The 26,462-nt window shown below is 32.1% G+C and overlaps 2 protein-coding genes across 2 annotated transcripts; both read right to left on the bottom strand.

Moving 5' to 3' along the window:
• Window positions 1-2,042: 2,042 nt before the first annotated feature.
• On the bottom strand, window positions 2,043-6,703 carry LOC146723512 (maltase 1-like). Its single transcript, XM_085481689.1, has 8 exons — window positions 6,513-6,703; window positions 6,064-6,251; window positions 5,708-5,977; window positions 4,800-5,042; window positions 4,529-4,711; window positions 3,151-3,406; window positions 2,718-3,078; window positions 2,043-2,253 (listed from the first exon to the last, which is right to left on the bottom strand). Exons 1-8 carry the CDS (start codon window positions 6,664-6,666, stop codon window positions 2,175-2,177), a joined length of 1,734 nt encoding a protein of 577 aa, XP_085337815.1. The 5' UTR covers window positions 6,667-6,703; the 3' UTR covers window positions 2,043-2,174.
• Window positions 6,704-9,072: 2,369 nt separating this feature from the next.
• LOC114936125 (uncharacterized) lies at window positions 9,073-26,241 on the bottom strand. The gene is given in 11 exon segments (XM_085481690.1): window positions 9,073-9,886; window positions 10,177-10,231; window positions 10,336-10,499; window positions 11,090-19,556; window positions 19,847-19,975; window positions 21,379-21,487; window positions 21,813-22,575; window positions 23,792-24,144; window positions 24,309-24,686; window positions 24,810-25,895; window positions 25,981-26,241. Coding segments are annotated over 10 exon segments (10,650 nt in total). The 5' UTR covers window positions 25,017-25,895; window positions 25,981-26,241; the 3' UTR covers window positions 9,073-9,861.
• Between the last annotated feature and the right edge of the window lie 221 nt (window positions 26,242-26,462).

Genomic DNA, 26,462 nt, shown 5'->3' on the forward strand with positions numbered 1-26,462 from the left:
ATTTTAATTCGCCGAATTTCTATTATGTACACAATTTTAATTCGCCGAATTTCTATTATATACATAATTTTAATTCGCAGAATTTCTATTATGTAAATAAATTTAATTCGTCGAATTTCTATTATGTACATAATTTTAATTCTCGAATTTCTATATTATATACATTATAATTTTAATTCCCAAATTTCCATTATGTATATAATTTTAATTTATTGAATTTCTATTATGTACATGCATTATTATTTTAATCGGCCTCCCCCAAGGTGAAAAGTATGTGTTGAGCACATTACTGACGTAAAAAAAAAAAAAAAAAAAAAAAAAAATTCCGACTCATCACTATAACGACATGCGGCGAAACGAGACAATATCCGTTTTATTAAATAAAAAATGACAATAAATATGTTGTCCTCAACTGATTTCTAATCGATTCTTTTTATAATTAATGTTAAATGTTATAACTATCTGCTAACTTGACGGTTAGTAATATTTTGTTATTAACAAAAAACTATTATTTCCTAAATGTTAAAATAGTTTTCCTAAACTTTCCCACACGATAATTAAAATAATTAAAAAATATTCAATTCTTTTGCTTATACTACGGTGATGACCGGATCTCCTGCCGACCTTTAACTATAATTTACAAATTTTTTAGATAGTTTCCTAAAAACTTTTTTATCTCTTATATCAAAACTTTGGGCCTTAATACTTATCTATAAAACTCGTTGAGGTGCAAGCGGAACTCTAAACAGAACTGCAAAATTCGGAAAAAAATTTCAACCCCTTTGAATTTTGAAAATTACTGAAGAATATAATTAAAAGAGGCCACGATTTTTTTATCTCTTATTTCACAGCTTCGGGCCTTAATACTTATCTATAAAATTCGATGGAGTCCAAACAGTACTCTAAACAAAACTGCGAAATTAGAAATAATTTCAACCCCTTTGAATTTTGAAAATTACTGGAGAATATAAATAAAAGAAGCCACGATTTTTTTATCTCTTATTTCACAGCTTCGGGCCTTAATACTTATCTATAAAACTCGTTGAGGTACAAACGGAACTCTAAACAAAACTGCAAAATTCGGAAAAAAATTTCAACCTCTCAGAAATTTGATAATTTCTGGAGCAAATAATTAAAGTGGTCTAACTTTTTTATCTTTTATTTCACAGCTTCGGGCCTTTAATACTTTTCGATAGATTTCGTTGGGATGCACACAGTACTCTAAACAGAACTGCGAAATTATAAAAAAATTTCAACCTCTTTGAATTTTGTAATGATGGATTTAAGACAAGAATCGGATATACTTGTCTTGTCTTGATTTTTTTCAATCAAGACTAATTCTGTCTTGATCTCGACAGTCAATTTCTTGTCTTGATTCTTGATTCTTGTAAGATTCTTGCAAGATTCTTGATACTTTTATAATATCTATAGATATTTATTTAGAACATCTTGATTTTATTATTTTTGAAAATTTTTATAAAAATTATCAAAAAAAATATGTTTTTGACAGAGAAATGTTCACTAAAAATACAAAAAAAAATTATGAAATGTTATTAAAACAAAATTTTCTATTACTGATAAAAATAAATAAATATGAATATCAAAAATAATAGAAAACACGATATTATTGTATTGTCGCTAAATATTGCTATAATTTTACATAAATATTCATATATTTGAATGTTTTATTAAAATTTGAACCTTAAGTAATATAGTTATTATTATAGTAATATAATTATTTTTATCAAATAAAAATTTTTTATATTCAAAAAATAAAAGACTTTGGTTTTCAATAAAACTATAAAGTTTATTGTTTTTGAGCAATTTAAATTTTGCATTTAATTATTTAAAATTGGGACTGGACGGGATGAGCTCAACGTGATTATAGTGTTAAATAACCTTGATAAAATATATATATATATATATATATATATACATATATACATATATATAATATAATATATACACAAACAATTATATAAAATTATAGATATTTAAATATATATTACATTTTTGTCAGGATACTTTTAAGAAAGTGACAGTTTAATTAAAGTGTTATTTAATATCTTTTATTGCAGAAAACATTACAATCTATAAGTGCATAAGTGCATAATAAGGCATAAGTGCATTAAACATTAAATATAATAAAATAAAGGTACGGTGAAGGCAGCGCTTTAATGTAACTTGATGTTCAAAGATGTAACCACTACAGCGGCTTTCTTCGGTAAAATTATTCGGCCATGAACGAGTTTTCTGCAAAATATATAAAAATGAAATATATATCTACACAGAGAACCTATCAACATCATTGAACAATATATACTTATAATAATGTTTATATAATGTTCTTTGAAAAAACTAGAATATATTTTTTATAAATTGTATAAATAATTATATTTTACAGTATAAATTAATAATATATAATGCTATTAAAAAAATTGGTGTCTATTAAACACTTTTAAAAATATTCAAATATTTCTCTGTATAATTATAGATTTTTAATGGGGAATTTATCAAATGAGTTTTTTTAATTATAAATTTGATTAAAAATTTGTTAATAAAATTACAAGTGGTGCTGAACGTTTCTCATAAATCATTTTTATCGCTGAATAAAAAATCTTACTGTTATAATTATTCTTTAACATTTATAATTATGCAGAAATATAAGTATATATATTTACGTAAACAATGTTAAAAAAGTGTTTTAAAAATCGTACCCTCTGCGTATACCAGAACCCAAGCTGGCAACCTGAACTTTCATGTCTCGTGGAAGTTCTTGGTGCAATATTGACAGATCGACACGGTGAGAGTGGTTATTGTCAAAGTTAGCCAAAAACAACACGGTACGACGGTTATGCAGGTTACCAACATTTCGGATCACACCCAGGACTGCACCATTGTTCGTCGTAAACGATTTATAATGTCCTTTGGTTAATGCTGGCTCTTTGCGATGCAGATCGGCTAAGGTTTTATAGATCTTGTAATGTGATTCATGATAAGTCATTATCTCGTTCTTCAAGTTGAGCGTTTTATAGTTTTTATTCACCGGAAGCCACGTCGAATTCGCCGTACTAAAACCTGCCATCATAAATCGATTAGATTTAATAATATATTGTTGTTAATTAAATAAAATAAAAATTCATATTTTACCTGCGTTCTTCGTGTCGTCCCATTGGAATGGTGTTCGTTCTGGATCGCGAGACACAGCGGCATAATGTTCTTTGCCTGCATTACACGCCTCAGGATCCTGCGTATCCGCCCAGGATATATCCCTCTTATCGACCATACCAATTTCATCACCATTATAAGTCACTGCCATGCCCGGTAAAATCATGGACAACATAGTCATTTGGTCCAATCTGTCGGGATAACGAGAGGCTACGCGCGAATTGTCATGATTTCCCAGCTATAAACAAGTTTACACATATACATATGTTACATTTCAATTTTGTCTAGAAAATTAAAAACTACAAATATATTTCTTTTTTGTATATACTTTGTAAATTTTTTTTATTTTTTTAAACTGTGATGATAACAAATCTAAGATGTTTAATATTATATAAAATTAAAATACGAGACTAAATATTTTAATAAAAGTCTTCTCTTGGAAATGCAACATTAAACTTTAGAAAAAAATTGAACTTTTGTAACTTACTTATATATAATAAAAATACAAATCAACGCTCGTGTAAAATTTAAAATTAATAAAACATGAAAAGTAGGCCAAATATACGAGTCGAAATAATTTAGATGTAAGAATAATTAAAAATTATTTATTCATAATATAAATGTAGACGTTTCGACCTTATTAGGTCTTTATCAATACAATCAACCGCAAGTATAAAATTATAAAATATAATAAAGAAATTTAAACATAATCTCGCAAGCTATGTAAAGACGAAACTTTGATTATCATTCGATTTAATTACAATGGTTGAAACAATTATTCTTAGATGTCTTAAATTTCTTTATTATATTTTATAATTGTATACTTGCGGTTGATTGTATTGATAAAGACCTAGTAAGGTCAAAACGTCTACATTTATATTATGAATAAATAATTTTTAATTATTCTTACATCTAAATTATTTCGGCTCGTATATTTGGCCTACTTTTCATGTTTTATTAATTTTTACTTATATATATATATTATAAGTTTTTTATCTGATAATTTCAGTGTTATTATATGAAAAAATAGCAACAATTTGCAACTTGGAGTTTATTTACAATTAGAACAATTTTTAAAAACGTGTGACGTTTTGAAAGCGATAAAAATTGATAACTATATATGCATACTTATTATCAGTAAATTCTATTATGTTCTTTAAATTTTAATAAAATAAAATATTTATTTTTAAAACTTTAGTGCAATACATATATATAGTATTCAAATGAGAATTATAAAATTTTTTCTTTACATTGCAATTAAGTTAGAACAATTCAGAGTTTAGTAAATTTTATTAAAAATAACAAGTAAAGTCTTTCTCATTAAAATAATAATAAACGATGAATTCATGTAAATACATACCACCCAATTAGCAATTCCATCTTTTGGCATTGAATTCATCCAAAGGTCCATTTCGTCTTTAAAAACTTGCGCGGACGAATTAACGGTCACATTTGTTATAAACATGAAATTGAAAGGCAACACACTATAGTTATAATATTCCATGGTGTGTGGAAAACTGGTATATGCTTCTATCACCATTATCTAGAGAGATGAGAAAAAATATATTATAATTTTATAAATCAATAAAGCATAAAATATAGATTTGAAAACAAAATATTGGTTTATTCACTTTCTGAGTCTGATTACGCTGATCAGAATAATTATCTACGTATTCTTTCCAACTTTTGCAGAGCTCATAACTAGGGAGTTGATCAAGAGTGTAAATATGATCCAAATATGTATAATCTCGCGATGTGGCACCAGCCGCGTAACTTCTGGGCTCATCTCGCAATCCTTTATCCTCATAAATAAACGCAGCGGAATCGATGCGGAATCCGTCTGTACCCAAATCCAGCCAGAATTTCAATACTTCCTATAACCGATTAAAAAAAATTATTAGGAAAATGCAAGAGTAAGCTTAAACTGCTGTAACGTGTAAGATGTTTCTTTATTCGTTTTTCTTTATATGTATATCTTTCCAATTATATAAAATTTATATTTTCTTACACAGCTTTAAATTTTGAATTTAATTTACAATTATAAATTTTTATTGAAACTTTTATTTGAAAAAAACTGTTTAAGAGATTCATCTAGATTAAATTATGAGTTTCTAATGTAAACAAAAATGGTAACGGAAGAAATTAAATAATAAATTAATATATAAAATATTAATGCGCTAATAAATTATGTTATAATTTATTTTATCATGTTGCATATTTTGAAGAAGATTATATGATATCTCATTTAAGTTAAAGAATATATTAAACGTCGAATTAACAGAAATGATCACAATTATTATTTAATTATACTAATAATTAATATAATATTGATAAATTATAAAAACGCGATAGAGTCTTTTTTTATCCTTCTTACAAATAAAATTAATGTGACTATATATATATATATATATATATTGTACTTTGAATTTTCAGATGGAATATTAAAAAATCATGTACTTTGATAAAAGTCTTTATTTCTGAAAATCCAACGTATATACCAACATTTTAGGAAAAAACTGAATTTTTCTTTGTAACTTACTAGCAATTCCTCTCTTACTTCAGGATTGGAGAAATTCAAATCAGGTTGTCTATAATCGAATTGATGAAGATACCATTGTTTTTGTGAACCAACGTAAGTCCACGCGGAATCGCTAAACACACTGATCCAATTATTAGGCGGCGTTTTGTCGTCCTTATCTTTACCATCTGCCCACATGTAATAATTCTTATATTTCTCATCTCCTGCAAGAGCTTTTTGGAACCATGGGTGCTTGTCAGATGTATGATTAGGTACAAGATCGAGGACTACCTATAATAATGATATTATGAAATAACTGCTTAAAAAATCAATCTAGTTTTATGTAATGATTTTGATGTGTAGGCAAACTGCCATACTTTTAGACCAAGTTTTTTAGCTTCCGCTATGAGAGTCTTGAAATCGTCCAATGTGCCAAAAGTTGGATCGATCTCCGTAAAATTCGATATATCATATCCAAAATCGACCATAGGACTTGTATATATGGGCGACAACCATATTGCGTCAATGCCAGTTTCCACGAAATAGTGCAACTTTGAAGTTATTCCTGATAATATTAAAAAAGAAAAAGTGAAAATTTTGCATATGTTCATATAGTTTGCGTACATTATTCATACATTGATGTTTTTTAATAATACACGTATATATATACTCAGTTAGATTAATTAAATCTAAATTATACAATAATTAATCAATTTCAAAGTTGTAACATTATATACATATATATATATTTATATATGTAATAATTTTTTATTTTTTCTTGTCTTATAAAACACATATTAAAAAATAATAATTGATACATGCTTACCTTTCAAATCACCTACGCCATCGGCATTCGTATCATATAAACTTCTCGGATATACTTGATAGAAGACAGTATTGTTCCACCATCCCTTATTATGAATTTCAGCAGACGAACAGCTCACTAGGAGCAAAAACGCACTCAAGCCTGTTAGTGACATGATGCCGTTTGCACTTATCAAACCTATGAAAATTATATATATATATATATATATATATATATATATATATATATGTATTAATGACTAAGAAGAAAATTAGTTGCTTCCTTATTAGTTGTACCTAATAAATATTATGCTATCTCTGCGTTTCAAAAAAAAGAAATAAATTACAAGCATAAAGCAATGACTCACCGCAACTTTAGGTGTGATTTTTTCATTGTCATCGATCAATTACCACGAAAAATGATTAACGTTTCGTTAAAAGATCACAGATATTAATGGCACAAAGTCTATGTAAATGACAGAATCTATATAAATGACATTGTTTAGATTACCCGGAAATAACCCGAAAAATGTGTTTAAGTATGACACGTACGTGATGCTCTTACTTTATTATCATTATAATTACGCATATATTGTATTCGTACGTGATATGTTATAAATAATATTCAAGAAAAACTGCGTAGTTTTCTGCAATTAACAAACTATATATAGTATTTAGTCAAAGTAATTATGTACATTGTATGTGCATGTCAAAATACCGGAAAAGAAAAAATGTTATATCCTGTGATAATATATTTTAGCAAGAAAAGAAAAGACATAATTATGTTTTGTACATTATTTCAAAATTAATTTTTGTTAAATTAATATAATAGCCTAGCTCGTGCGAAGATATCGATAAATATAAAATATGAAAAATGCACTCTGATTGTTAATAAATATAAAATGTTGGCATTAAAATTAAATAGATGTTAACAATTAATGTTAACGTAATGATAGCAACGTGTGTATATCTGTTAGAAAATTTTATATGTTAATTTTCTGTTAACAGTATGCTTATTATATATACTAAATGCACACTTTTCGGCACAAATGACTTTTTTCATATAGGATTATTTCAAAATCGAGAGTGCTGTTGAATAACGCATATCATTCCTATATTCGATATTTTCTGTTTTTTTAAGAATAATTTGTAATTAGTAACATAATGTATGGTCAAAATTATGCTAGTGAATTATAGAGCTAGTTGAAAACTATAAATTTTCATGGTTCAACTTGCTAACTTGGATTGAAAGTTAACACATCATTTCACATTTTTTAAATTTGAACAATAAAATTTTATAATTTTGGACGTGTTCTATAGTTTTATATAGCATAATTTTGATCGTAGGCTGCTACTAAATATATATTTAAACATAAAAACTCGAATTCACGAATATATGAGGGTGGCCGTATTTCGAGCATTTTGTTTATTGTAAAAATATTTAAATATTGAATTTTTATGCATTGCATAATTAATTAATATGTTTTTTATGCATTAATTGCAATAATAATTTTTACATGCATGCGTCGCAATTTTTCAGATTTTATTATCAAAGAATAATAAAACTTTGCTTGTTATATTTGGTTAGATTAAATAAAATTATATACACACACACACATATATAATCCCGACAATATAAATATTTTTACTATAAATTATAGATTATATGCATAGATGTACAGATGTACAAGATGTTTCCGATACATACACATCATTATGTCGGGTTGCCTATCAGCTTACCGACAGGGGCATACTTTTTGACAAAAAAAAGTCGACTTCATCATTCTATATATACAGTAAACACTTGTGAAATTGGATAATATAGATAAAATAACATAAGTAAAATTTAATAATAAAATTTTACTAAACTTTTATTAAAAAATATTTTTTAATTTATCATTAACATAATTTTTATCTATAAATATAATAAGTCATATAATAAATTATCTGTATATATGTTATCTATAAATATAATATCTATAAATATAATAATAAATTATATCGATAAATATAATATTTATAAGTCATATAATAATTTTTTAGTAAATATAATAAGTCATGTAATATATATAATCTATAAATATAAATCATATAATAAATATATAATTTGACTTATTATATTTAATATAAATTTATTATGTGACTTATTATATTTATACATAAAAATTATATTAAAGATAAATTAAAAAATAGTTTATAAAAAAATTTTAGTAAAATTTGATTAATAAATTTTATCTATGTTATTTTATCTATATTATTAAATTATATTTTATCCGTATTACCCAATTTCACAAGTGTTTACTGTATATATAAAACAATAAAGTCGACTTCCTTTCTCATAAAGCATGCCCCTGTCGGTAAGCAGATAGGCAACCCGACATAATGATGTGTATGTATCGAAAACACCCTGTACATACAAATAATCACCTGTTCTCTCTCTCTCTCTCTCTCAGTCTAAGAATATGCACTTGCATAGTGTAAATTTATAATTTCATCACAGAATAATATTTATGCAATTTTAAGGATACATAGCAGGTGCAACAAAAAACTGTGTTACACTTTGGAATTCATAATTCTTCAAATAATTTCTCATATTTTATTTATTTATTGACATTTTTCTTCTCTGTACAAAATTTTATTGAAATAGAATAATTGAATAATTTACAATTATCACGAATGACGTCTGCATTATCTATGATTCGTCTAACTTCCATTCGACATATGATTATAATAATAGTACTATCATAATTGCATTAATAAGCCGAAAGACAATCATAGATAATTCACACAAAGAAAATACATAATTATTAAATATTAACAAGAACAAATTGACAAAATAAAATTTTTCGATAGAGATACACACATCCAAGAAAAACGCAAAGAAAAATATTCAACATAATTTTAACACATATATGTATATCGCATTGCATGCACGCATTGCTATAAATAATTAGTCGTCGCATAAAAAAGAACAGAAAATATCGTCTAAATATTTTAGATTCCATCGTATATCCCACGCATCTCGGCTGTACAATATTATAATACATGTAAGTTTGCTCCTTATACATTTTTTTCTTTCTCGAAGAGGAGCGATTTTTCCGAGAAAGAACACTATCTACCTACTTCTACATTCTGTATATTCTATAATTTGAAAAATATTTCTTTCTTGACAATATTTTGTCAAGCAATACTTTTGCAAAATAATTCCTCATAATCATTAGCATATAATTAAACGATGTCTGTCTGAAAAATACATAGATCGCTCCGTTATACATTAGTTAACTGCAGAAATAAGTCTTGGCAGTTGGCACTTGGCAGGAATGTCTTCAGAAGGCAAAAACGATGGCCGTTTGACTTCCGCTATTCGTTCATCACATGTGCACCACCTTCGGCGTGCTAAAATCACATATCACATATCGATATTTTATTTATATATATATATATATATATATATATATATATATATATATATATATATATACACACACACAATATATATAATATATTTAACAATGAAAATTTTATATATAAAATTATTAAAATTCTGTGAAATTATAATGCTATATGTATATAAAATTGAAAAATAATAGAATTAATAAATCGTTATCATGGTTTTATATAAAAAAAAAAGAATAAAACTAATAAACTATAAAATATATTTTATAGCATATTTATATATAATTTACCTTTTGCCCCACAACCAATTCAAAAGCACACTCGACTGACTCTGAACATCTCGAGCTGTGAACAAAATATTAAATCAATATAATTTGTACTGATACGTAGTTTTATATATTTGATAAAAATATTTACTAACTATTATATACTCATCAAGGAATACCTACAGAGCGTGTAATTAGCGTTGACCAGTCTTGCGGCTGCTTCAGGTGGCAATGTACTTAAAACATCTCTGTGCGCTAACAAGGACATTTGTTGCGTATGCCTTAACTCCCGTTCGTCCTTTAATCGTACGTCCTTGGCGTGACTGACCGAATGCAACTGCGACAATCTAAAGGGAGAATCTAGCTTATATCAAGCCGCAAGCGAATTAAGATATGCGGTGAGCGAGATATTTGAACGTCATCCTGTTGAAGGACAAAATTATTTTTCATTCTTCAACATTACTTGAACTTTGCAGGATAGGCAATCTACGAAGAAACATTCGATTTCTACTGGTCGACAAAATAATGAAACTTCCGACTTTACGCAATGATCTTAATTAAAATTTGTATGCTCTAAGGCGAGATCATCATCATTGTTCGCGCCAATGGACTAACATAGCAGCGACTAGGAAGAAGAAAACTTTGATTAATCCCAAACGAAAAGCCTCGACTTTTAACTATAAAAAATTGTCTACCTCGCCCAAAAATAAATTTAATTTTTTTTTTCAAATATACTATATGCTAAGAAATACTCGCGTCAACTTTTAGCATTAAATATAATCATCGATAGCATCAAAATTATTTATATTAGATGAACTAAATTACAGAAACTATGCTTAGCATTAAACGTAAGACACGAATATACTCGGATCTTTTTCTGCAAATTGATTACAAGAAGTGGATTATACAAAAATTGTAATTATGAAATTTTACGTACTTCAATGCAAGAGCTTCCTTGTCCTCGATCGGGATATCGATAGCTTCTTTCGCGATCTCGACTGGTCCTTCGGATTTCGAAGGCGAAGGTTGTTCTACGAGGGGTTCAATCGCCGCTTGGGAGGCCGATGATAAATCTTTCATTGGGCTCGCTTCAGCGCTACCTATCCTCCTCATTTCCTCGTTTATTCGAATTGCATTGGACAGTCGCAGCTGCAACGTATCGCGCTCTTCGAGCAATTGCATCAGTTCGAGAGTCAATTCTTCGCACCTAACGTCTCTCTGATGAAGCATGTACAATGCGAGATCCAACTCGTTGGAAGTACTCTCCTTGTTGTCGGCCATTTCGATGGTCTCCGAACTCTTCGGCGTCGCAGCCTCGACGACGGACACGTCTTTCTTCAAGGCGTGCTGTATCAGTTCATACTCGGACACCTTCTCCTCTAACAATTTCTTCAGCTTGTCCATCTCCGTCTCCCTGGTTGCCAATGTGTGCCTCAGCTCGTCCAATTGCCTCTCCTCTTCAGCGGATAACGCCAAGAGTTCCTTTATACGCGCCTCCTTCTCGAGAATCTGCATCTTCAAGTTGTGAAACTCAGCATCTTTGGTGATGCTCAGCTCGACCAATCTTCTCTCCTTTTCCGCCAGGTCGTCGATCGAATGCATCAGTGCAGCCTCCTTTTGCGACAGCTTAACACTCCGATCATCCGCAGTTATCCGCAACTGTTCCAATTGCATCTTAAGATTCTCGATATCGCTGCCCTTCAATTGCAGTTCAGCTAGTAACGTTTGATTTTCCTCCGACAACCTCAACTTTATTTCACCGATCTCAGATTCTTTCTTTCGCAGCTCGTTCTTCAGGAACTCCTCGGCCTCGATGCGGATCTGCTCCTTCTCCGAAACCAGCCTCTCAACGGCATTTCTACTCTCCTCGGAGAGCCTCTCGAATTCTTTAAGATGCAAGATCTTCTCTTGCAGCTCCACGACAGTCGACTTTAACGTTCGCACTTCCTGCTCCTTGCCATATAATTCTCCCGTTAATCTCTGCATGTTTTCACGTAGTTCAAAATCGTCCGACTGCGGCTCCATACTGGCTTGCAGAGACAATTGTGAGTCCTTCTCGGCTATAACGTACCTGAGTTCGTTGATTTCTTGTTCCTTCCTGTGCAACTCGTTCTGCAACCTGACGATCTCCTCCTGATCATGCGCGGATCTTCGGTCTTTAGAAAGCGAACCGGCTTCCTCCTTGGAAATATGCTCCTGCTCGTTAACGCGCTGCGTCAAAACATGGACTTGCTCCTGCTTCTCCGTCAAAGTCTGCATAGCCGCTTGCAAGGAAGCTTCCAATGTAGTCTTCTCGTTATACAGGCAATTAATGTTATCTTGCAATTCCTGAATGATCGCGGGATACGTTTGTTCGCTCAAAACATACTTCAAATGTTCCAGTTCTTCATGTTTTCTTTCAATCTGCGCCCTCAGCTCGTCTACAGTCTTTTGCAGCTCCGCATTATCATCGTTGCCTCTCTTAGAAGCAGGAAGACCTTCGACCTGAGAATTCTGCGACTGCTCGTCGCGCAGTCTCTCCAATTCGGCTCGCTTTTCATTTAATTCCTGACTCACGATCTCCAACAAAGAATCTCTCTCATTCATCATGGCTTTGATTCCTTCCAAATCGTTCTCCTTAGTACACAATTGTGTATTCACGTAGTGCAACTGCTTGGTCTTCTCTCGCAAATCCTGCTTCAGAGCATCGATCTGCTCTTTATCGTTCTCCAGACGAGTCTGATACGCCTTCATCTCTTGATCGTACTGCAACAAGATCGATTCTTTCTCCGATCTTAAAACTTGAATCTCTTGACGCAAATTGTGAATGTGCGAATTGCACTCTTGCAAATCGATCGCGCTTGTCTCTGAGGCGTTCAATTGAATCTGCAGATGTTGGATGTCCGCCAAGTAGTCTTCCAATTTTTTCGTGAGTTTAGTTTTCTCCTCCTCATATTGTATCAACTCCTGTTGCTTCTCTCGCAATTTTTCATTTAACAAATTTGCGTCGGCTTGAGTAGCTCCGATTATTGAATTTCGTTCTGTCAGATCCTCCTTCAAATATATGATCTGTTGTTGTTGCGTCTCCAACTTGGCCTCGTTATCTTGCAATTTCAAGGTGTATTCGTCGATTATCGTTTGCATCGCCGTCAACTTTTCCATTAAATCGCGCAGTTCCTTATCTTTTTCCTCGATCTCTATTGCATGCTTCTGCACTAATTCTTGAGTAGCTTCACTAATGATAGTATTCACAGTTTCTACGCTTCTTTGTTGTATCAGCTCGTGCTCTTTGTTGGTAAATGCTTCCTTCAAGGCTCCCAATTCGCGTTTCCTCTCATCCAATTCTTTCGTCAAATTTTCTATCTCCGACTGTAACGTCGCTTCAGCCTGTTGTTTTTCCACATACTGGACTTGAAGTTCTTGCTTCAGATCAGCGACTTCTTGAACCCTGATGTTAAGCAACTCCGTGACCTCCATTAAGGATGTATTGACGATCGAAAGTTTTTCCTCAGAATTCATTAAAGCACTGATCTTGCCTTCCAAAATGTCCTTCTCTTCCAAAACTTGCAAATTATTCGTCTGTAAATTATTAATCTCCGCTTCCAATTTGTCTATTTTCTCCATAAATTCAGCTTTGAGGAAATCGCTGTTTTGTCGCATCGCTGTCACTTGATCATTCGCATCTATTAAACTTTGTTCATACTGCTTCCTCAGCATGTCGTACTCTTCTTTGCTCTTGGTTAAAGCGCTTTGAAGTGCCGTATTTTCTTTATTCAACGCATCCAGTTTTTCTCGAAATTCTCCAGAGTTATCATCAATATTCTTCGATTCTAAATTTGTTATCGCCGCTTTTTGCTCTTCTAAAAAGTGCTGCAACTGTTCGTTTTCCGCTGCGAGCGCTTCCAATTCGTCCTTCAAATCGTCTATTTCCTCCTTATACTTTTTCGACATCTCTTCGAAGTTGTCGACAGATTTCACCGATTTTTTCTGAGTCTGATTATACGCGACAGATTGATCGGTTTCCTGTGACGGATCAATCTGATCTTCAGTTGTATTTTCCTGTAACTGCCACTCTAAGGATTGCACTTTATTACTCAGTTCCTTATTCTGAATACGTAATACCTCAACTTCCATATCCTGTCGTTCCTTCATTTCCATGTATCTTTCATTAGCCGACGTTATTACATCGAGTCGTTTCAATAAAGCCTCTTTGTCAGCGATAATATTTTTCTTCTCCTCTTTAATTTCGTTAAGAGCTTTCTCCAAATTGGTGATCTGCGTTTTCAGTTCCTCTTCGATTGCCGTATCCAGGTCGAAAAAGCTGTCAGTCTGCTTTTGCATCTTTAATTGTTGTTGCAAGCTCTCCACCTGCGCCTTATACTCCTTCAACTTCTTCACCAGTTTAGCACTCTTTATCTGTACCATTTTATTCTCTTCAGCGATCTTAGCATTCTGCATTTCCAGATTTTTTATTCTGTCTTGCAAGTCTTCTACCTGCACGCGTAATTGCGTCTCGACGCTCGGAATTAATGGAATCACACTGGGCTCGTTAATTAATTGAGCGTCCTCCGTATTCCAACCCCAAGCTTCCTCATCGACAAGCGGTTCAGACCCTTGATCCCAGCCTAAACCGATATCTAACTGAGTATCCTGTGCTTCTTTTTCAATAGGAGCTTCTGCAGTTTGTACGGATTCTTGTTGAATAATCGGTTCTTTGATAGCTGTAAGAACTTGTCCCGATTCTTGCTGAACCGACAAACTGTCTTTATGCATTCTCAATTCCTGAAGGCTCTGTTGTGAATCGTCTAAAGCTTGTCTGAGATTCGCGATGAGCGCTTGCGCCTGATCCCTCTCTCGTAAAGCGTTCTCCAGTTCAATCTGCAGGTTACGCCAACTCGTAGACGTTTCTCGTATCGAATCGTTATCGTTGACGTTCTTCGCTTCTGCCGTCAGATTATCAATCTGAAATTTATACGTTTCCAAGGTGTGATTTTGTTGATCTCGTTCCGTTATTAATGTTTGCACAGTCTCTTTCGTGAAAGCCAATTCTTCTCTTATCGCAACTACTTCAACATCCTTGAGCGAGATCTCTGTTCGCAGATTATTTTCTATATCCGCATATTGCTGCGACTGCATAGTCATCTGTTGATTTACGGCATTCAATTCTGCAATCAATGAATCTGCCTGCACATTCTTCTCGACTACAAGTTGCTGTAATCTTTCCAATTCCTCTTGAGTGATACGATACTGTTCCTGCAAAACTTTGTGTTCGCTTAATTGAGACGTCACTTTGTTCAATTCCGTATTTAATGATTCCAGCTGCGCATCTTTCTCAGAAAGAAGATGTTCTACTCTCTTCAACTCGCCTTGCGAATTCTCAAATTGAGTCTGTAAGTCTTGGATATGCAACTTCCCTTCTTCTATATTCTTTAGTAAAAGATTAATTTCTTTCATTTGCTCCAAACATTGATTCTCTTTCTCGTTTAATAAACTCTGCAATCGCTCTATTTCCTTCTCGGCATCCAAAATTGTATCAAGGTTCTTTGCAGCATCCGTTGATTGTAAAGTATCTTGCTTCAGTTGTTGGCTCTCGATGACAGAAGTCTCAGCTGTTTCCGCAGTTTCAATTTTGTCTTCTTCGTTCCTACGTTTATATTCTTCCAATTCAGATTCCAAGTCCGACATTTTCTGCTCGCTCATGGATCTTTCCGTTCTCAAGGCGTCGATTTCTTGTTGCAACGTATTCGTTTCCATAAGTGATTGGTTAAAATGCTCCTAAGCGTTCATACGCTCCTGCATCATCATATCGTTGTACCTCTGAGACTGATCATGAAGTAACACGATATTGCCATATGAATTAGCCAACTCGTTATTTAAATTTTCAATCTCTGCTTGACGCTCCTGTAAACGTGCCTCTAACGCTTTTACATAATTTTGACATTGTTCGGAATGGTCGCAGTGCTGCCTCTCCGTGTCATCCTCTCTTACATCCTGTTCCGTAGATTGCGCAGCTACCATAGTCATAGTCGCGATCTCCTTTTGCAACTGCTCGATCAGCAAACGACGATCTTCAGATTCTTTCTCAGCGTTTTCCAGTTTCTCATCGATCTGCGCTTGTTTTGACGACAGGAGGCCGTTCTCCGCCTGCAAATTCTTTATCGTGGCAAGCTGTGCCACGTATTCGGTCTCCATCACTTGCATACGCACACTCAGTTCTCGTGCCTCTTCTTTTATAACATCCATAATTGCCTGTTTTTGCTCGTTTTCCTTGCTCGTAGTTTGTTTGTAGAGTTCATATTCTGAAGTGATATTCTCCTTTGCCGCTTTCTCCGTTCCCATTTCAAGAGAGATGCGTTCTATCTCCGCGCGTTGCTTCTCAATTTCATCACCCATTTCCGTGTTGTGTTCCATCAGCACTGCCATCTTTTCCTTCAAACTGGCCAATTCTTTTGCGATTTTTTCGGAATTCGCGAGAGCCTCCGCAGTATCGTTCTTCGTCTGCAGCAATTTCTCTTCCAGGTCGGCGATCTTGTTGTCCTTCTCCCGCATGGAAATCTCTACCTCCTGTATCTGTTTGTTCTTAACTTCTTTCTCGTCTTTTTCCGTCGACCACTTCTCCTCCAACTCAGCAACTCGTGCTTCAAGTTCTTGACATGCAATTTTCTTTTTATTGAAAGTCGCCACGATCTTCTTCATCTTTTCAGATTGCATCTGAAGCTTATTCTCCGATTCTGAAAGCTTCTCTTCCAAATCCGTGATTTTGCCCTCCAAGATAGTCTTCATCTCTTCCGTGACACTTTTCTCAAGTAATTCATTCGTTTTCTCTAACTCAGCTTTCATAGCCTCATTTTCCTTTATTTTTTCGATTAATTCTTCCATAATCTCTTCTAATTTTGTTTTCATCATTTCCATTTCCTCCCTATGTTTGATTCTAAGCAGCTCCATCTGCTTGTATTCATTCGACAGTTCCGATTGTATGTTTTCAGCATACATAGTTTGATTGTTTAAAATCTTGTCCAATTCCCAAAGTCGCTTTTCAGTTTCAGTCTTATCGTTCTTAATTTCTTCAATTTGTGCATCCAAATTCTTTTTATCTACAAGCAAACTATTAATTTCCTCTTCTTTCTTAATTAATTCATTTTTAATATTTTCATTATCCTTCGACATGTCTTCAATCTTTTGCAATAACTCATTGTTTTCTCTTAAGACTTCTTCGTGCTTGTCCTGTAACTCGATATAATTTGTTTCTTTATTTCGCAAACTCTCTAATATTTCATTGAATTCTTCTAAAGATTTAGAGTGTTCTAATGCTTCAGTAATTTTGCTAATATTATTTGTCAAAGTATCAACATCTTCTTCTTTCTGCTTTATTATATCATTGAGTCTTACGATCTCTCCCAATGATGACGATAAAGTAGCTTCATTTTCTTTAAACTTGATCGAATAATTATTCAACTCGTCTTGCAAACTATCTATAGTAATCATTCCATTTTGCAATTGAGCGTATTTAATATGCAATTCTTGTTCTTTCTTCTCAATCTCTGTTTTCAAGACCATGATTTCATCTTCTTTTACAGTTATATTCGCCATTTCATCTTGCAATCTTGTTTCGAGCGAATTTATAGTAGCTTGAAATTGTTCTTGTAAAGTAAAAGTTGCTGCATCTTTTTCCTTTATCGCTTCTAACAATTCTTTATTATCATTCTCCAACGTTTTAAAAGCTTCCTCTATGGAGATCTTATTTTGCTCTATGGCTTGCATCTTTACTTGCATATCATCGTACTTGAATTTCCATTCCTCTGCGGTAATAGACATGTCCCTCAATTCGTGTTGCAAACTCTCCACTCTTTCATCCGACGCCTCGTAATCGAGCAATTGTTTGGCTTTTTTCTGCAACTCCGCCTCCATGCTTTGCAGTTTCATATTCATCTCTTCCACCTGATTTTTATACTCCGCGATTAATATTTTGCTATTTTCAAGTTCTCTCTCTAAAGATGCTACAATTACAGTTTGGGATTCCTCACAACCGGCTTCCTGCGTCTTTCGCATCTCTGACATTTCGTCAGATGATTTCTGTAAGAGAGTGCTAATTTGTTCGTGCAGTTCCTGCCTCTCATGAACTACACTCTCCTTCTCTCGATACAAATTCTCCAATTTATCGATGAGTTCCAATCTTTCCCTAGCAAAATCATCACAAGTCATGTGTTCCAACTTTAGATTCAATTCTTCTTTCTCTTTAGTAATTTTACTCAATTCTTCCTTCTGATTATTGATATGTTCTTCGAGTTGTGTAATGGTCATTATCATTTGCGCATTGTCCTTCTCCAGTGTCACAATTTTAGACTTTGCATCATCAGTCTCGCATGATGTTATGTTAACTGACTGCTCTACTGAAGCTTCTCGCAACTGTGTCAACTCCTTTTCAAGAACCTGCTGTCTATCCATTAAAATTTTTATTTGATCGGTATATTCTATTATCTGAATTGACATTTGAGACATTTGCGCTTCAAGATGTTCCTCTAATTTTGTGCGATTTATAACTAATTCAGTATTCTCCATTGTCAATGTTTCTATACGATCCTGCAGCCTGTTATTTTCTTCCGCGAGATCTCCTACTTGCGTCTTCAGCTTAGCAATATTTGCCATTAAGTTGTCATTTTCCTGCGTGAGCGTCTCAACTTGCAATCCCGAGCTGCCATCTTTAAGTGTCTCTAAACTACTATCAACCTTAGGGACACTTAACTGAGCACCGCACTCTATTTGACTTAACTGTTCTTCCAGCTTCGTAAGTTTAATAACGAGCTCGTTGTTCTCCTGAGTAAGCAGTTCAATTTTTGTCACGCTGTCATGCTCTGGAATACGTTCGAAGGATTCAGTGGAACCCGTATCGGACGAGCCTTTCTCTTCGATTCTGCTCAACTTCATAGTTAAATCACTATTTTCCTGGGTCAACTGTTCGATCTTCTTCAATAATTCACTGCGATCTCCATCGTTTATGGTTTCGAAGGACTCTGTCGAGCCAGCATGCGAGCCGTCTTTCTCTTCCAACTTCGTCAACTTGAGCGTCAATTCATTATTCTTCTGTTCTAAATCCTCGATCTTTTTCAAAAGATCATTTCTATCATTCACTTGAATGGCTTCGAAGGACTCTGTCGAACCGGTATCCGAAGCGCCCTTTTCCTCCATTTTGTTTAATTTACTGTATAATTCTGAATTTTCCTGTGTCAGAGCGTCGAGCTTCTTCAGAAGTTCATGGTATTCAGACTCGGATGCGGATTCGAATTTATTTTCACTCTGTTCTTTGTGTGCAGCTTCCAATTGTTCCTCCAGTTCAACAACTTTCATTTCTGCAGTCACTCTGAGATTCTCCGACTCTGCGTTTTCAGCTTCCAATGCCAAAACTTCCTGCTTCACTGTGTGAAGTTCTGAAAAAAAGATACGTAATTTTTCCTTTGCTGAAGTATAAATATTCTACTATTTCTTAATACTTGATAAATAATATTATACGTGTAGAATTTTAGAAGTATTCTAATCAATAACATCGTTACGGAGAGAGAAACAGAATAATAGACATACCATGAAAAAAAGCAGAATAGATCATAATCTATAGTTCTAACAAAATATAACACAAAACTCGATATTAAAAAATTATTTAATATCTGCCTATATAAAAATGTATCTTATTCCACATAGACTATTTGATATAACAAATTACCTTGCATTAAATCTAACTTTTGATTCTCTAAGGTGGCGATTGCATCAATATGCATCTGTATTTCTTTTGTCTGAGATGAAACCTTACTTTCCAGGTCAGCAACACGTTCTTGCCAATCTCCTGCCGAGGCTGTGCAGATCGTACAATTTGCCGATAACATTACATGCAATTTCAGTTTCGTATTTATAGAAAACGTAAAACAAGCAGTTATTAAGTGCTCATAGCAAATTTTTCAAAGATAAAAAAGATAAATTTCTTTCTTTATACAATCTATTAATTTGTTAATTATCCCATTATACAAATTGTTTCAAAAGATTATTCTTGGAGCAATATATATCAATTACGTTTAAACATCCTGGCTCACATTAATCTTAGAAATTGCAAAAATATGAATAGCATAACAATATTTCTTCAAAAAGAAAGCAAATAGATTAAATACTAATATTTCTTTATACACACATCCACTGCATATATAGGTATAATATTATTATACAATTATATATATAATTGTATAATAATATTATGCCCATATATGCAGTGGATGTGTATATATATATATATATATATATATATATATATATATATATATATATATATGGTATATGTACATATTAATGTACACATTTTATTTAAAAATTATATCTTTTCTATATTTGTTAAAAATCAATAAATCTACTAATGGCATGTATTTTTTTTACATAGGAACATTTATTTAAAAAATATTCTTTCTATCTATTCATTGAAAATTTCAAACACTTTGAAAAGCCAAAATTTATTTAATTTATTGTAAATTTAATTGTTAGCATCAATATACGATCAAAAATTAATTATATGCGCAAGTATTTTCAACTTTTGTTAATTTCATAAAAAGCAGATATTGCAATTGCAATTCCAAACAAGCCGAAGAAAAGAACTTAGTATAATTTTGCAATTCATGCAAATTAATCGATTATTATTTGTAAAAATAATAAGAAAATGTAAGTGTGATAAATACTAAAAATAAATCTATTTCTATGGATAAATATGCAGCAAACTTTGACAAGTAAAGTAGGTACCATGTGTTATGTTTAATTGTCAATAAATATTCACAAGAAAATTTCATTAATTAGTATTCTCCGTGAACGGTTCAATAATTGCAACATACAAAACTACTAGCCGAGAGAAAAGATTCCATCACCAGAAATCAGCCTTAAAAAATATTTTCCAAATTTTCCAGATAAAATTTTTAAGTATTTGCGAATAAAATTGGTGATATTTCATATGTTTATACTCGCGAATCACGCGATTTTTTTCATAATAATATAAAATTGATATGAATTATCATTACAGCTTATTCGCACATTATTTTGTTGCAAAAGACATGTACACGTAATTACAGCGATCAGGATAAATGATTTTCATAAAGGAAATAGGGCTGTGGAAAATAGGCTGTCTCGATAAAAAAAATATTAACACAGATCGCATTGGAAATCCGATAATATAACTAGGACAACGGAAACGTCGGCGATAGAACGATTTGTCCTGGTTCCTACCTTTAAGCTCGTCAAAGTCTACCAGACTCAGCTGAAGGTTACCTTTCTCCTCCTCCAATAATGCCACTTGATTGCCCAATCTAACAAGTTCCGCATTCGTATCGGATACCTGTATACAACGCATATATTCCTATTTTCGTAAATATAAAAATCTGCAGAAGCATGTATCCTAGTTCATTAATATATATAATCCACATAGAAAAAAACGAAACCATTATAATTTCTATTAATATTCAATAAAGTTATTCTATAGAAAATATATATAAAATAAAATCTATAAAAATATATAAAAAATAATAGACATAAAACTTGTTATTCAATAATTAAATATTAATCATTTTTATCATCTTTAATAATTATATTAATAATTTTTTTCTTATCTTTATGTGATATTTTACAAAATAGAAAATAGAAATATTGTAACAAAGTCTCACCATTTTGAAGTCCTCCAGTTGTTTTTGCAGATTTTTCACTTTACTTCTGTGTTGGGCCTTTAATTTGATCATACCTTTATTTAAATCTTCCAATTCCTTTGTCAACTTTATTACTATATCATCTTTAGATGTCGTTTGCTCGGCTGACAATTTTGATGCTATATCATTCTTCTCTGTTTCCAATGTATGTACTTGCTTCTCTAAATCTATAATCTTGTTGGAATATTCTTCATTTCTGGATGACAATTCAGTTACTTGTTTTTGCAACTCGGTCTTCGATTCTTCTTTCAGCAATTCGTTCGATTGTTTAAGTTCTTCTATCAAATTTTCAAGTTCCGCTATTCTATTATCTTTCTCAATGATTGCACCATTACTTTGAGTCGATTTGCTAGAAATAATCTTAGCCTGCAACTCGGCAACATTTTTTTGCATCTCGTACTTTTCATCGAGAAGCTGCCGATTATTCTGCTCTAATTTCTCTATTTTAAATTGTAGATCCTCAACTGCTGGTGTAGTCACTATACCGGCGCCCGATTCTAACTGAAAAATTCTTTCTTTGGCTTCCCCCAATTTCACTTCGTATTCCCCTAATTGCTGAAGAAGATTATCGTTTTTCAATTTCAATGAGGATTCAATGAGAACGAAATTTTCCTGCATCGACTTCATCGCATCTTTAGTCTCCGCTAAAGTATCCATAGTGGAGCGCGAGAAATCCGCACTTACTGTTTCAGCTATTTTCTGTTCTTTAAACCGCTCTTCAAATCTAAATAGTATAAAAAAAATAAATCATTCGAAAAATCTGAAATGTTTTAAAATAACTCTAAATTGAAAGATATCATTATATATTAAGACATAAATCTTAAGATATAAGATAATATAAAAATTAAGTATTTTATATATATAAATGTATGTTAATATACACTGTAAAAAAGATATGTAAAATTACATTAAAAATATGTAAAATTACATAAATAATAAATGTAAAATTACATGATAAATAATGAAAAGGTAAACATTTCTATTATTTATCGTGTAATTTTACACTTATTATTTATGTAATTTTACATATTTTTGTGTAATATATTACATATTTTTTTACAGTGTATGTAATTAAATTGTATCATTAATTGTATTATAAACAAAAAATTATACAATATTTTATTTATTTTTATAATTTTGTTTAATAATATAAAAACATTGAAAATTATAATATTAACGCTCTTTAAAAAAATATATAAAAACATTTAAATTTCTATTATTCAAACATCAAAATTTCTTCATTTAATTTGGAAATAAATATTTAATATATTTAAATTTAAATGTTTCTTTATGTAGGCATTTTTTTATAAAGACGTTAACCGACGATGAGATTAGCTGATTTACGTGTTTTGTTTGTCGACCTCGTGCCGGGTACTTATTTATTTGTAATATTTATTATTGAAAGCGTTCTGAGCGATCCTTTGTTTGTCGAGAAAACCGAAAACACAGTTCTGCGCGATGAACGAAGGTAATTCTGATTGGTCCGATGTTTCGGGTAGGGAAAGTTTTAACACCGGGTATAAATATGCCGACTTTTTGGGAATCGAGACAGATCATTGTTGAGAACATCATCTTCGGAGCGTTTTATCGAGACACAAGCACGCATTCTCTCACGAACCGGCAGAAGATCTTTAATATCGAGGCGACAGGAAGAAAGATAGAATAGAAACGGGACTTGGACAGCGAAGACGTTTTCGACTCGCAATAAACATATATATATATCTTCCGAACCTGACTTCTTTTCCTGATTCAACTAAATTCATCCGGCCTTCTCCTGCATTCCTACATTTTAATAATCAATAATTAATTGATCGATTCAATATTCGATATAGTATAAAAGATACGGCTACAGTTAAGTGTAAAAGATACGCCTACATTTATATTAGTTATTTAATTCTATAATGCATAAAATGTATGTATTATATTATGAAATATATTACCTATTGATTGTATGTTCCAATTCTGATATTTTGCTATCTCTTTCTTGCAATTGTTTCAACAAACTGACATTCTTATTTTTCAACGAAGTTTCTATCAGGATAAAATTTTCCTGCATCGTTCGCATTTCGTCTTTCGTATCTTCGAGAGTGTCCAATGTCGTTTTACCCTTCCTAGAGAGATCCGCGGACATAAGAGTCACCGCCTTCGTTTTGGAATCAATCACAGAGTCCTTTTCCTTTAAATTTTCTTGAAGATCTAGTATGGTAGCTTCCAATTTGACAATTTTGCTATTTGGATCCATAATCTTGTTCTCTTTTTCTTGAATGTCCTGAATTTGAACTGGTGTCATCACCTTAAATTAAAACATGAAAGTGTAAATTTTATCATACTTTTATTAAATTATTTTTAAAAAGTATTTTCCAAAATAGTGATAATTCTTCTTTTTGTTATAGACTAATAATTATAAATTATTTAAAAATAAAAAATATATGTTGAAAGAATTATTACAAAACTTACATCTGAAGTAATCACAAGAGGTCTAATTGGTGTGACAGCCAATTGATCTTTGTGTATTTCCGCTGCTAAATCTGTTTCATCTAATTGTTGCCTAATAGCTTCCACTTTTTCCTCCATTACTCGTTTTGTTTCCGTCAATTCCTTACTACGTTGCTCGAATGCCTTCCTATTTTCTGCCAATTTTCGTTGAAGTAAAGAAGATTTTGCTTTTGGGGTTTTTGCTTGACTTATGTCATCAATTGTATCATCTGCTGTATCCTTTGCTGCAAATTCAGTCTTATGCGAATGCACTGTGTCTTTAGATGATGAAGCTCCTTCTTTACTACGACGTGACAATTTGGCTCTGGATTTGATCTTTGATAATCTTCGTGCATATTCCTTTTAAATATAAAAATAAAAAAAAAAAATATATATATATACACTTATATAAAATCAATTCTATAAATTTATATTTCAAAAGATGAGACTTATAAAATACACTACTTTCATAGTTTATATTACCTGGACTTCTTCTTCTTTCTTTTTTAAACTTTGTTGGTTCCTCATCATAATTTCTTTGAAGGACTCCAGTTGATTCTTATTCTGTTCACATGTTTCTTTTGTATGTACGGCAGCCTCAGGAAAGCTACCTTCCATCGCATCCGATGGTTCCTCCGATGCACTTGACATTATGCACTGTACAAATAGAAACAACACAAACCAGTGCATTATTTATTTTATAAATTAACTGTGAATACACTTTAATGATGGACAACTGTTAAAGTCAATGGCAGTGAAAATTTGTCTAATATAGCAAAACACAGTATCACATACTGCTCTCATTTTTTATATCTAATTGGATAGAACCTAGACTGGGGTAAACTAATTGCATTAAATCCCAATGCAGACTAAACATTCCATATCCCTCATCATTTCTATGCAAATACTCAGTATAAGCACAACAAATACTATGCAGCTTTTACTTTAAGAGTGTTAACAATAAAAGTGTCAATAATATTAAAAAATAAAGAAAAATGTGTGTTACTATATATTAATAATTCCTATAATTATGAAAAAAGAATAATGAAATATAAAAATGTTTGAGTGTTTTGATATGTTTGTGCATTTATTTTAAATTTTCCGAAATAAAGTCAAAGTGATATTGTGAAGCATATTACATATTGTGAGAAGAGAAAAATTACATAGTGAAAAAAGGAATATAAAATGATATATATGTAGTTTAATATAAACCCCCCGTTAGACACATCAGCTTTGTTAAACTCAACTCAAATAATTGTAAATATTGACAATCTAAATACAAAACTGTAAGTCCTTAGATTTTAGATTATCATTGTAAGCTATCGTGAAATTATATTATTCCGAAGTATAAATCTATGATCGTAACAGCTGAAATCGAGAAACGCAAGATTCAAGATCCTCGTGCATCGAAAACAGATAACTATTACAGTATATCCAAACTGATTCTCCTCGACTTAGTTGACCACGTAGCAAAGTGACGTAATCCTCGCGATGCGAGAGGACACACGTGAAAGAACCGCGAGCTCGGATCCGATGACATATTCGACAGAAAATCGAGACCGCGATCAGCTGTTCGGAAAGAATGACAGGTAACAACGAAGCATTGGATCGAGAGGGACCAACCTCGAAACCGATTTTCCATATCCATTCATACCTTTTATCTGGCGTTGCTCAAAGTGTCAGGAGGGTAATAAATCGCTGGTCATATTTAGGTCGCTTCGTCACCGATCGCAGTCCTCCAACGCGGCAAAAGAACGCGCGTCAAACGTACATGCAGGACAGTTTGTAGAATCTGTATCCTCGATCGTCAACAAAATTCTGCATAAATCCGTGACGAAATCGACTTTGTATGTTATTATCGCCGTGCCATATTTTCACAGCCGGAAATAGATTGGAGGTTGGAAGTTCAGCTCGTGCGCCATCTCGCGACGAAATCTATCATTTCGTACGCAGATTTGATCGATAAAATCATTAGCAGAGAGAAACTCAACGAGTTGAATTTCTGAACGCACCCTCAGAAGTCAAAGTCTTATTCAAAGTCGCAAGCATCAAGACGCGTTCTCGCTCTCTCGCTACGATAATTAGGTATTGTACGAGAAATTCTTTAATTAATTTTATCGAAATTTAAATATGCGC

Source organism: Nylanderia fulva, unplaced genomic scaffold (assembly GCF_048542155.1).
Source record: "Nylanderia fulva isolate GAGA-0341 unplaced genomic scaffold, ASM4854215v1 Scaffold19, whole genome shotgun sequence".
Classification (NCBI taxonomy): Eukaryota; Metazoa; Arthropoda; class Insecta; order Hymenoptera; family Formicidae; genus Nylanderia; species Nylanderia fulva.